Source organism: Anser brachyrhynchus (genome assembly GCF_964034855.1).
Source record: "Anser brachyrhynchus genome assembly, chromosome: 3".
Classification (NCBI taxonomy): Eukaryota; Metazoa; Chordata; class Aves; order Anseriformes; family Anatidae; genus Anser; species Anser brachyrhynchus.
The window spans coordinates 2,753,926-2,767,123 of NC_137696.1; the positions used below are offsets into that span (position 1 = coordinate 2,753,926).

Consider the following 13,198-nt stretch of genomic DNA (forward strand, 5'->3'; position numbering starts at 1 on the left):
CCCCCTAATTTCTGCTGTTTCTGTTGAGAGAAGTCTAGTGAAGTGCCTCGGAAACTTTTCAGTAGACAATTTTTCAGCAGAAAAGTTTTGTCTTGGCTTGTGGCAAGCCAAGAAGCTTCTTCCTATATGGCTGAACGAGTTCAGCAGAGTTCAACAGCGAGGCAGCATTTGTTCCCTCTTTATATTGAAGGCACAGGCTTGACACCAAATTGAGTATCCGGCCACTGAAGCTCACTAGGTGTGTGTCTTGTGAATGTTTTCTCATTGAAGGGAAGCCAGCCCTTGCACTGCAACAGGGACAAGGTCTAAACAAAAAGGGCCTTGCCCTGCTCCATCTTTCAAGAGCAAACAGAACCTGTTTGTCGGCTGAAGCTGGGAGAAGTTATTTACAGCATTGCTGGAGCTGTGCTTCCCAGGTGAAGAACCAAGCCTGGCAGCAGGCTCCCCTCCTGCACGCCCAGTGGTCTCACAAGGCCAGCACCTGTAACCGTACAAGGGTTCAAGGGGCTTAGCAAATGTCTGTAAATCTGTAAGTGCCCCAGCAGAGAGCTGTTAACCTCAGAAAGGTGAGGTAATGGGAACCTTCACAGCTCTGTGCTGCTCTGTTTGAACCTGGCAGCCCCATCCACTCCATTTCTTTTCCCCGATGCAAAAAACAATGAATAATGCTTTTTCTTAACACAGTCCAAGAAGGTTTATTGCATCCCTAAAACTACCTGACTGGGTGAGAAAGATTTTTTTTTTTTCTTTTCAAAAATGCAAATGAACCTCATGGCTCTGAAGGACCAGGAAAGACTGGCCAGCAGCCATCTAAGAAACATATGACCTCTTTAAACATCTCCAGTGAATTACTCGAACATGGAAATCGGGTTTGAAGCAGCACAGTGCTGCAGTTTTTTAGCCATGGCACTTACACACATTTCAGCATCACAGGGGCATGTACATTTCATCTTGAGGGCTCTGAAGCACTTCTAAGAGGCCTTTAGCGCTTTTGCGTTGAGCTTATGGCGTGCATTGAAAATCACTTAAAAGCAGTCCTTGTTCCAAGAGAAATCACGCATTACTAACTGTATGTGCAGCTGAAGGCTGCCAGGTGGACCGATGGCTGTGTGACAGAGCAGGTATTTGGGTTGTTTGAGAATGAAGGAAAACAGAGCTGAGTATTCCAGCCATTGGAAGAATTTTTGAGTGAGGACACAGGAATCAGCCAGATTGGAGCAGGCCTGAAAGGCATTAGGACTTAGACCCTGGCACTATTGTGTTTTTTTCTCTACTACTAGGAGTGTAAACCCAGCATTACAGTGCAGCGATACATTTAATTTTCACAAGCTTCCACAATGTGCTTTATCCTTTCCCAGTTGCCAGAAAGTGTCTAAGTTAATGAAGTTTTCCTTGTTGTTTTCCTTGTCCTTGCCTTTTCCTTGCACACAATTTATAAGGTAGAAGATTGGTGGGAGGTGAGATACTTAATAAACAACAGATACAAAGGTAGTCTTGCTTTTGAAGCTGAATGTTTAGTTGTATCCTTGGAAGTGAAGCTTGTGTTACTACAATTTGACAAAAAGACGTTTAATTTTGTTAGAAGACGGCACTCGGCAGAGGAGGCCTGGCAATTTGTAGGAATGATGATGAAATGAAACCTCATGGGATTTATTTGCTTCTTTGTTTGTTCACGATAAGAATTGAAAAGTCCAGTGACCAGCCCAGGTAACATTATGGGATTCAAAAGAAGGGGAAGTTGGGAATCCAGAGCACCAAGTCAAACCCTTTCCTTTGTTCTGTCAAGTTCTTCCATCGTGTTCCTGGTCAGATCCCCTGAGTGAGCCCTTCCTGTTGGCTTTCCGAGTCATGCTGAAAGAGGTGGGAAAAACATTGGCTGTTCATTCTTCAGGAGATAAAAAGAAAGGAGATCGAAGAAAAAAAGAAAAAAAAAGTAATACTAATGCATAAATAAATCTTATGGCCCCATTCAAGGTTCATATTTCTCTTTAGTGTTAAGCATATATTGTGCATGATAGTGCAAATAAAAATGCAGTTTGCAGCAGGATGTGCCACTGAACTTCATTGCCTTTGTTCTGTTTGCAGGTACAGAAATGAAGGTGAATATCAGCAGAAGCTAAAAGAAACCCTTGAACGACTCAATAAGGTAAACCTGGAAAAAAGGAAAAGGAAAGGTCTTCATCTTTTTTTTTCGGTGGTTTCATTTACTACAGCAAGCTGTTCTGAAGTCTGTATGACCTTCTTCTTCTGAAGAATTGCCTTAGTTCTGCAAAATAATTTGGGAATATGCCTCATTTTTTAGACCATTCTGAAATTCTCCTTCTATCTCATAAACCTTCCCCCTATTTTTTGACTGCTTAGGCACCACTGAAATTTTTGCTGGTGTCTAATGCTTTTCTAAGCCTTCAGGGACCTTTAGCTTAACCCAGTCGGGTCACTAAGTGGACTCCATTCTTTCCTATGGTCTGTTGCCCTGTAGAATCCTAAAGAGCAGGAGCTGATTTCCCTAAATAAGCACAGTGTTTTAGTTGTAATTACACCCATGGGGGTGTAGATTTTGGTTCGAGTTTTGTGTAAAGCTAATTCTGCTGAAGATGAGAGTTTTGTTTGAGAGAGTTGCTGCTGGGATCAATACAGCAGTGCAGCAGCTATCTCACATCAGCAAAGACCTGTTTTATTAAGATGTAACAAAAGGGCCGACTTAAAGCAAATTGCAGGTGCAGATGTTAAACTTTTTCCTTTCCAGGCATCCCTCTGGGCTTCTTTAATTAATGCCTTGCTTACCAGTGACTTTCAAACCTGTGGCAAGCTTTCATGACAAGCAGCATCACAGGAAGAACTTCCTCTGCTGAAACAATTTCAGTTTCCTTCCAGTTTGTGTCTGTGGTTCTCTGTGGGAGAGAACTGGGAGAGAAAGTGGAAGAAGGACCATTGCAGAGATAGTATGTATCATCCAAACTGCCTCCTGGGGAAAGCCAAAACAGTTATCTGAATTTCTTTAAAGCAAATATAGAAAAGATGCTATGTTAAAACTAGGAATGGAGGAACAATTGCAATGAAAGGTTCCTTCTTTATTTCCTTCCCCTGTTTTGCTGGCTTTTGGCCCCTTTCTCCTGAGTAAGCTCAAGTGGAGCTTTCTGTTCTGCTGATACACTGTGCTGTTGTGTTATAAAGCATCAGCAGTGAAACGAGTCTATTTGAAAGCAAGGGAAAAAAACAAAAAAAAAAACACAAAAAAAAAAGTATTTTCCCCTTTGAACGAACATTGGAAAGCCGAGTGCTGCTTTTGCTTATTACATGCAGAAATATTTGCTTACCTAGGGGCCTGGGGGCTTTTTTGGCTCCCCACAAGCCTCCTAACATCCCCATTGTTGTACTGATCTTCTTTTCAATAGGACAGCAGAGGAGTGCAGAAAAGCAGTGTGCGTTCGTGATGACTGGCTCCAAATGTGCTGGTCTGGATTAGTTGCTGTCTCACAAAGCAGGGAGATGGCTCTAGAGCACAGTGGGTCCATGGGTGGCCTTCGAACGCGTCAGCAAGCCTGGCTGGGAGGCTCGGCAGCATAATGAAACAGCTAACATCCACACATTTTTGGAATAGAGCATGCTGTGCATGTAAAAAAAGAAAAATCCCCTTCTACCAGTCACATGCTGCGCCCATAGATTTTTGTGCTTTATTTTCAATGCATGATCCACTCGCTGAGGCATAATTCCAGGTGGTAATGACGTACGTAATTTTAGAGGGACACGTTTAAATCCTTTTTTTTTAAATGTCTTGCTCTTAAAATGCAACATCTGGGGTGACACTCACTGAATTCTCCCTAAAATTTTCCTTTCTTAAAAAAAATGGGGGCTGGGGAGGGACCACCAACCCTCCTATTCTGGTACAATGTCTTAGAGCTCAGTAAAGACTTTACAGCTATAAAGCGCTGTAGTCAGAATTTGTATCCACCAGTTTCAATTGGACAAACTACACAGTCATTTCCAGTTAGGTCTTCTGTGAAGTACATTGAAATTTTCTTAGAAATAACTATTGTAGCAACATCCGAGCTACCGTGAGTAATGCAGATTGTGAAATTCAGACTTCTTGTTCTGTTCTAGTCTATAGCACCGAGGTCAAGTTTGACTCTTTATATATATATATATATATATATATATATAAAATTACACACATATATATGTGCATATGAATATAATAGAAACTTCTGCAGCAAAGTGACTTTTTTGGGTCTTACTCATCTGTCATTTTTAGTTCCAGAAATGGGTCCAAACCATTTGTGATTTGTGAGAACACACCAAAAGGAGAAGTGAAGATAGTTTGGACTAGTCCGTTTATTTCATAACAGATTTTTTCTGGGAATAGTAAAAAGGTATCAAGATACTTTAGGTCTTATCATAAACACTGGAGAAATCAATGCCTTACTCTGCTGATGCCACCCATTTAAAACTCATGCCCCATTGCAAGATTTAGCATCACACACTGGTATTTCATAGTGTCTATCGCTTGGCTCCCAGCATTCATAAAGCATATGGCAAACGTATTTTAACACTGCCAATGCTAAACTGCATTGTACACTATTTGTGCAGAAAAGCAGGGTGTGCAGTGGGAGAGCATGGTGTACAAAATGCCTGTTTGTTGGTTTCATAGCCCTTCTGTTGTCCCAGTAGGCTTCCCATACCCATGCAGGTCGCTGCACTCGTGGGATGATTCCCGCTGCAGGTACATGGCACTGCAGCTGTGGGTACTGAGACGTGTCTCTGCCTTGCAGGAAGCGGATGAAGCGCTGCTGTGCAACCTGGAGCTGCAGATCGAGTCCCAGTTCCTGCAGGATGACATCAACGCCACGAAGGACAGATACAAGAAGGTAACTGGCTGGATTTGCCATCTCTTTCAGGTCTTTCCTCTGGACACACGTGTGAAGCTTTGCCCTTCTCCATGGTCTGTTCCAGTGGCCAATTAAAGCACATCCAGTTTGTGTTTTAGTGCATAAATGCAGCACTTTGTATATTCAGTGATCACAACACACTGCAGTGGGGGATGGATCCCAAGGGCTGGATGGCTGCAGGTGTCCAAATTGACTCACTCAGGGTCCAACATAGACAGCTGTAGCAATGTTTTGCATTTGTTGACCTGTTACCATGATTCAACACAACAGGCTGGTCAAGCTGTCTTACATTTCATGCTAAGAAGTCTTGCTTTCATAAGAGAGGGTTTCCTGATCTTCTGGGTCAGCATTCCAGTTAATCTGTGGCCATAAGCCTGTGGCCAGATGATTAAGCTGCAGCCAGCTTTAATACATGCAGATCCCTTCTCCTTCTTGGTAGAGCTGCAGGGCTTTGTACCAGGCCAGGGTCCCATCTTTGCCACTTTTAAAAGGAGAGGCTCACTTTTTTGGACCACATGCAAAGGTATCTTTTGGTCCTTATTTTGCAAGTGTCCTGTAAAATCGGAAATTGCATAGTCTTTAAGTAAGGCTGTGAAGTATATTGTCACTTAGACAAATGCCTGTAATGTATCCCAAATGTGCTGAAACTCATAGCACCTGCAGTTGAAATCAGGCCTAAAACCTTGTGGGAAAAAATAAGTCTTAACATGATCTGAACTTCTCTGTGTTGAAAGAACTAAATATCTAGGAATAAGCCCCAGAAATGTAGAACATTGCAGGAAGCACCTTGCTATGACAACTGCTGATGAAAATGTTTTTTACTTCACCCCAGAACCTTATGGAAATCCAGACCTACGTCAATATTTTACAGCAGATCATCCAGACAACCCCTCGCGTGTCCCCCATAACCACTGGTGTATCTGAGGTAAGCATTGCTGTCAGTAAACACATACTGCACAGTCTGTACTAAGTAAAAACGGATCTACGTTTATTCTTAAAGCCTTACTGATCCTCTAACTACTTAGCTGAAAACTGCAACAACTGTGATTAAATACTGGATTCTGAATAGGAGAGAAAACCTAACTGTAGTTTTGGAAAACTGAAGTGGGCAGGAGAAGAGGCACTGTGTTAGTCGGGTGCATGCCAGCACAGGTATCAGCCCCAGAAATGGCTGGGTCAAAGGTGGTCGAGTAGCTGTGCCTCCTGTCTGAGGAGGAGCTGGCAGGACGTATGAGTATTTGCAGACAGTAAATCTTGTCCGGAAAGGGCAGGACATGGTAAAAATTTGTAAATAAAATAAATTGCTACGGACAGGATGAAAACTCGGTGATTCTTGCCAATGTGAGTGGCTATGCTCACATTTATTAGCTGGAGGAAGATATGAACAGCTACATCCATAGGGTCTAATTTCAACATAAGACGTACTTTTACAGCACTGCCACATGATGTCTTTTATTCTTAAAGTCATGCCACAGGGCTTTACTTGAGGTTCACTGATGAGCTTTCTATATGTCTTTTGCCATTTTCTAATTGCCTTTATGGTTTATTTTCAGTAGCAATTTCTTTTGTCTGTTTTTAATACAGTGAAACTTACGTTCCTGTACACATTGTTTTCTTCCAACCAGGAAAAACTGGTAGCAGAGAGGAGGATCCCTGTTCTACAGAGCCAGCTGGAGGAATACAAGAGCATCCTCTGCCAGCTACAGGCACAAAAATACAAGCTGCAGACAGAGGTACTGCCATAGCTAGCCATAAACACAACCATGATTCTTTAAACTCTGCTGTTTCTGTGGCCCCATGGTAAAATCTGAGCGGCCTTTAACAGGGTTTTGGGAACACAGAGGAGTTGGAGACCTGGAAATGTGCTTTCCTTTTAGTTTTCCATCTTTTCCTGCAGATGTTTCATTCTCATTCTCTTGGTGGCCCAAATTTTTGGGTTTAGATGGCCGGGCAGTGCTGTGCAGTGGGTGTTCTGGCCACAATGAAGCCATCTCAGCTTTAGTGGAGCAGCTGGTGGGAGAAGGTTTCCACATCACAACTAGATTTCTGTGGGATGGAGTCAGCAAGAGGCTGTGGATGCAAGGCTGGTCTCACTTTCTCACTGAGGTCAGGCTGGAAGTTGACCCCATGAAAAGTGATAGGGGATCTTCGGGGCTCTGCCCAGTGCTTCCCAACAGTGCCACATTGAACACTGAGCTTGCTGTGAGAACAACAGGGTAGATTTGGTAATCAAAACTGAATGTGCTTTGACACAGGTGTCCAGCTACGTTTGGCACCCTGCATTCATCCCTGTCACTAATGAGCAATAAATTAGCACCTGTCCTGTGCTTAGAAACTACCAACAGCAAAAACATCTGCTTTCTGCCAATTCCTGATTTGCAGAAAATGGCTGCCCATTTCTTATTGCGTATTCATTTTTCTTATTGCTCCTGCCCGTCTCCCTGACAAGCCTGCCGTAAATCAGCCTTCCTCCTCCAGCCAGTGTCTGAGTGAGCAGTGCCAAGATGCAGGAGGCGAGGACAAAGGAGGCAGGAGAAGGAGTAGCAGCTGAAGGCTGCACTGAATAGAAACCAGCCTCGTAGGATTGCAAATGTCAGATCTACCTTGACGCAGCTGAATGTTTTCTCAGCAGATAGGGTGGGAGAACGACCACCTTATACCCTCCAAGTGCAGCTTCTTTTGTGCCCCAGGCTGTCAGTCCTCTGTATGTGTGGGAAGGGGTGGTATAATGGCATAAAATACCTTGTGGTGGGATTTTGTACTCCTCTAGATGGCTGTGGCAGCAGCTTTAACTTCTTGGGCATAACTTTTCTCACTAGGGTACATACGGACAATGGTACCCCCAGGTCTTTTCCTCAGTCTCTTACTCATGTCTGTTGCTTTGTTGGAAAGGACAAATGCGCTCCAGCGAGGGCAGGAATCAATTTAGTGACAAGTGAGATCACAAATCAATATAGAGGCAGGAGGAGAAAATCACCCTTCTGCTGGCAGATGAAGAGATGTGCTCTTTGGGGAATTAATCGTGCTGCTTTCAAAATGAAATCTTCGTGTCCCATTTAGCAATAATTTATTAATTGATTCCTTCTCACACTTTGAGATTAAAAGAGTGAAATATACGAGTGGAAGGCAATGACATGGTTGCTTGTGACAGCAAAGGCTGGATCTGATGATGGAGTTGTCTCTGAGGGCCTTTGCTCTCCTGTTTCCGAACACGACAACCACGTGGCACCCAGGTTATGGACTCCACCTTGTGACCACTGAATGCAGAAGGGGTCTGTACACCTGTTAGTGCACTCTGACACCACAGTATAAACAAATTAATGCCAAGGGACTTACCTCCTAAATTCAGGCTCTTAAAAGGTTTTTGAAAATCTTGCCTGTAACATATATGGATCAATCAATTATTAAAGAATCCATTAGCCAGTTATTGTCCCATTAGCTTTTTGTGAATGCATCTCTTTAAAAAGTGTTTGAAAAAGGAAAAAGAAAGTCCCAAGTGATAAAGAAACTATGATAAATAGCCAAAAACCAGCAGATTAAAGCAAGAGCAGAATTACACAGTCAAATAGCTCACCTGTAAATCCTGTCCCTTGCTTTTGCAAGGAACTCACGCCACCTCCTGGTTAATGTGCACTCCAATGACTGCTACTTAGGCCTTACTGCACAGATTTTTTTTTCTTTGTTTGTTTGTTTGTTTTTCCTACAGTCAAAAAGCCCAGGAATTAAATTTAAAAGGGTAGCTTTTTTTTTTTTTTTTTTTTTTTAAGTAATGATCCTTCCTTATCCTCCAGTGCTTGGTCTGTGGACCGCAGTTAAGGAAGAACAGGTTTTGCCCGCACACATTTTCCCAGCTGTTAAGCTCTTTCTGCCTACTCAGAGATGAGAGACGGCTCCTTTTTCTCTTAAGACTCTGCCCGCTTCTTGCAGGCTGTCCACAGTGAGCTGCAGTTCGTGCAGTGAGATGTCAGCCAGCCCTGTGCATACAGGGAAGGAGATATCACACAGCTATTTCCCTGCTTCAGACTGATCTTGTAATTCTTACTGTGTAGCAGGAGACTAGGGATAGACGAGGGGATGGGGATGTATTGGTTTTGAATAACTAAACAAACGCAGTGAAACTGTAAGTCAGCAGCGCAGCATCACACAGCTCAATAAAGCTGTTTATTAACAGTTAATATCTGTTAGACAAAATACCTGTTAGGTGGGGATGCCAAATAATTTAGAGCTGATTCTTTTACTCACTCACTAACTTTGTTTACTAGACAACCATGCTGGAACAAGCGATTAAAAACACCCAGGAGAGTTACGACGACGAAATTCAGCTTTACAATGAGCAGATTGAAAACCTCAGGAAGGGGATAGAAGAAGCCGAGAGGACCTTGGAGAAGTACACGACCGACTGCCGCCAGCTGGTGATCTACCAGCAGTCCCTAGAGAACGAGCTGGAACGCTACAAACGCATCATCGAGAACGAGGACAGCCGGTAAGGCTGGGTTTGTACGCTGCCAAAGGGTCTGGTGATCTCTTCCATCTCATTTGAAAAAATGTCTGTTCAAGTGCAAATGTCCTGTAAAGCAAAGCACTCCTCACAGCAAAGCCACTCTTCAGGCAAGGGAGGAAAAGGATAAAGAAAAGTGCAGGTTGTGCTTAAATCTACCGAGGAGCGCTGGCTCCCTCTGATGTCACCCATCAGCCTCACAAGAGGAAAGGAGCTGGGCTTTCACAGCAGTGGCTGGTGCCACTTGCACGGGCTGGTGCTGCAGGGCCAGATCTCTGGGTGCCCAAACCACTGCCCTGAGTCATCCAGAAGACGCAGGGAAGGACACTAATTTATAGCCAATTCAGTATTTCACACGTGGGCAACAGATTTTTAATCTAACTTCCAGCATCTCATTTTGGACAGTGTTTTGATCAGGAGTATCCCATTAGGGTAATTCTCAGCACTGAAAGTCAAGATTTGGCTCTTTCTCCTGACTGCGAGAGGAGCTGCAGCACTAAGCTAGACACAGAGATCTAGATATAAGTGTCTGCATGGTGTGTATGTCCTCCCTCCAGGCAAAAATCTTCTCTCAAGTTCTGGCAGAGCAGACTTGCACAGGCCACAGATATGGTAACTGGTTTGTGTATAATCCAGCCTCTCATTTTTAATTTTTAACCCTTAATACTACCAACTCCTCAAATATTTTCCAAGAAAGACTGCTCAGTTTTCCTCTTGCCCTTCTGAAGTCAGGCGTATGCAGGTGATATTGTAAATGCCACCAAATCTCACATTTTACTGGCCAGCATTTACAAGGTGATGGTGTCATTTGGAGAATGCATCCTGTGATGCTTCCAAAGAGGCTGTGTTGTTCAGGAAGGATTTGTCAGAAAAATCACATTCATTTCAGATACCTCAAAGAGAAAAATCCCCACTGCACGGGTACCTCTGAAAAGCTTGGCCATAGGAGAATCTACATTTTACCACTGGAGCCATTTTTTTCATTTGAAATAAAGTTATTTTAATGCTTTAGAAGTTAAATAACAGATACAAATGTATGTTGGAAGCTACACACTAGGGCAAAAGATGGTGTATTTCTCTGAGCGACTCAACCAGCTCCGGGGTAAAAGACAGACAGAGCCACCTCACTGTGGCTGACTGAAAGAGCTGCAGGTGCACCTTTGCATCCCTTTTGTAGCACTGGACTGGAAGCTGTTGCAAAAGCGTGTATGAATTGAAGCAAATTATATAGGCCAAGACTTTTTCCATACGCTGACAGGCTCAAAACACACACAGTCTGACTCACCTTGTGGCTTCTGATTCCTCTGTTGAAGAGGAGCTCAGCATGAGACTCGCTTTTTATCAGTATCTTGAATCTTTATTTTTTCATCACTTAGAGACTTACTAAGTCTTTTTTTCCCCCCACAACAAAGGGAGACACTCTTAAAAGTCATAAAAGGGAAAACATTTGGTGCCTGTTGATGTGTGCTGTCTGCGTTCTCCCTCACATCGAAATGTACGGCCGCTTCCTTGGGGGCACACCCCTTGGTTCCTGTTCTTGCTGAGGTACAAGTGGGAGGCAGAGGCACAGCTCCTGCTGACCTACAGGTCTTGGCAGGCCTGGAGTGACTGTTTGCCATCCAAAATCTCCCCATCCTTTTTAAGTGCTGTGGTAAAGTACAAACTGTCGCTGTGGGTTTTTATTACCTGTGTACTGCTCCCGACTCCTGCTGGTGGAAGCCAGCCTGACTCCTGTGAAGGTGCTGTGGCTGTACTGATTCCAGACAAGGAACGGGCTCCTGTTGCTCTCTTTAACTCCTCACCCAGAGAAATACATTTCTTTAATCTCCATGTTTCATTTTGCACAATTTCACTTGCTCTTGATGGAAAAGAGGGGAGAGGTCTGACTGATGCGCGTCTTCTCCGGCAGGTTAAACTCTGCTATAGCAGGAATGCCAGTCACACTCTTCACGCAGATCTATAGACCTGTCCAGCCTCAAGCTTCGAGGGGAAGAGGTAAACCTGTGCCACGTCTTCCTGTGTCTGTCAAGAGCAGCATCTCTGTAATTTAAGCTGTTTTTTCATTTGTCTTCCATATGAACACCAGCCGCGACAGCCTGACTCAAGGCTTGCTCAGTAAATGCAGCAGTTTCAGCTTAGCTCAGCTGGCTTTGGGACAAGCTGTCAAAGGCCAAAGCCACAAGCAAATGTTTTTTGTTTTTTTTTGCTTATTTTTGCAGTTTTCTACTTATGCCAATCAATAGAGCAAAATCAAATGCAATTGAAACTGTGCAAGGAGCTGGGGTATATTTTGCTGGCTTGCTGCAAGTTGTTGTCCCATACTTCAGTCATGTGCAGGCAGCATCAGGACAGGGGTAGTGCGGCAGGCCGGTGGAGGACGCTTCTTTCATCCTGTTTATGGCCTGTTTTCCTCTGGATGGGGTGCTTCCTCTGTGCTGTAGGATTGCCTGTTAGAGTCAGGGTGCTTGTTCCATTTCCCAGTGACGTGGGAATGGCCAGGACTAAACAGAGGGGATGGCTTAACAAAAAGGGGAATTTGTTCATAGAAAGGGGAGTTTGTAGTTTGTTACAGCACACAGCATCGCTCACTATAGCTTAAATCCAAGGTTGCTGGGTTTTTACTGGTAACAAACCACCCCTGAGACTGAAGATACACTGTCTTTTGTTGAATTAGGGCTGGGTTTTTTTTGGAGTGCAGGTGTAATTCGTCTAACTGTCCTGTGAAATGTAGCAGTTTTAAATGGAATGGGCCCATAAGGCATGAGGCCAAATCCTCAGCAGCTGTATATAACTGCTGTCCTGCTGAGGGTTGTTTTATACCCGCTGAGGATTCGGCCCGTCTCGAACCACACCTCTGCGTGTTGCCTGCAGGGCTCACAGGGCATCTTACGTGCCTGTACCTGTGACACTTGCCAAGCACAGTTGCCTTGGGAAGGCATCTTAGTATTAATCTGTCCCCGTGTTCCTTAATTCCCAGAACCAACCTCTCTGCCTCCTCTGCTCTAGCTGCTCATGCCATGGATGTCAGTAGCCTCCTTGTGCTCCTGCTGCTCCTGAGCTACGACAGGGCCCACGGTTAGTGACAGGCGCAGGAAATCAGAAATAATGGCTGTGGGCAGAGGTTTGCCCTCCCCATGGGCCTGGATCTGAGCATCAGAGGTCAGAGAGGCAGCAATGTTGCTCTTCTGGCTGGGTGGCTCCCAGCTCCGCACCCACTGCTGCTCGCTGCTCCCTCCTGATCCGCCTCCCTGCGTCTGCCCCCACCCCAAATGGGCAGGGGGTGCCTGGCTTGCTCTGAGTCCCACTGGGACCCAAAGCTGAGGCGTCCCCCTGCTGTCGGAGGCCCTGCAGGGGACACCCTCAGAGCCTGCCTTCGGGAACACAGGAGGAGCTGGTGCTGGTGCTCACCTTTCCCTTCAGGCCTGGACTGCTCACCCGGCTGCTCTGCACGCAGTGGGAAGGTTTTAAATAAGATTTTTGGGTTTCCCCACACTCCCCCAAACCCCTCGCAGCTTGTGGAGTTGTATGAAGCCAGGCAGTCTTTTCCCGCTGACTCCCACTGCGGGGCTGGTGCTCTGACTTTGGGCACGTGGCTTCAGTCTCTGTGTCCGGAGACGAGGTTTGCTGTCCAGCTCAGGGAGCTGCCATGATGCCTGGGAGGACGGTGCTGAGCCCAGCTGCGGCAGCAGGCTCTGCATGCTGGTGCTGAACCCTGATACAGGCCTGGCGACAGGGGAGCGTGCTGTGCCGCTGCCTTTCGTGCTGCAAAGTCGCCGTGTCCTCGTGCTGTGTGTGGAGGGGGCTGTCTCAGATG

At 45.0% G+C, this 13,198-nt stretch overlaps 1 protein-coding gene across 5 annotated transcripts in view; it reads left to right on the forward strand.

Annotated features, from left to right (window-relative positions):
• BFSP1 (beaded filament structural protein 1) overlaps positions 1-13,198 on the forward strand; it is a 75,983-nt gene that overhangs the window by 55,900 nt on the left and 6,885 nt on the right. For all 5 annotated transcript variants that reach the window (XM_080587117.1, XM_080587118.1, XM_080587119.1 and 2 more), the window contains 6 exons: positions 2,086-2,146; positions 4,770-4,865; positions 5,719-5,811; positions 6,512-6,619; positions 9,149-9,369; positions 11,294-11,379. In XM_080587117.1, the coding sequence (XP_080443243.1) occupies positions 2,086-2,146; positions 4,770-4,865; positions 5,719-5,811; positions 6,512-6,619; positions 9,149-9,369; positions 11,294-11,379 (665 nt within the window). The remainder of the gene's footprint in view (positions 1-2,085; positions 2,147-4,769; positions 4,866-5,718; positions 5,812-6,511; positions 6,620-9,148; positions 9,370-11,293; positions 11,380-13,198) is intronic.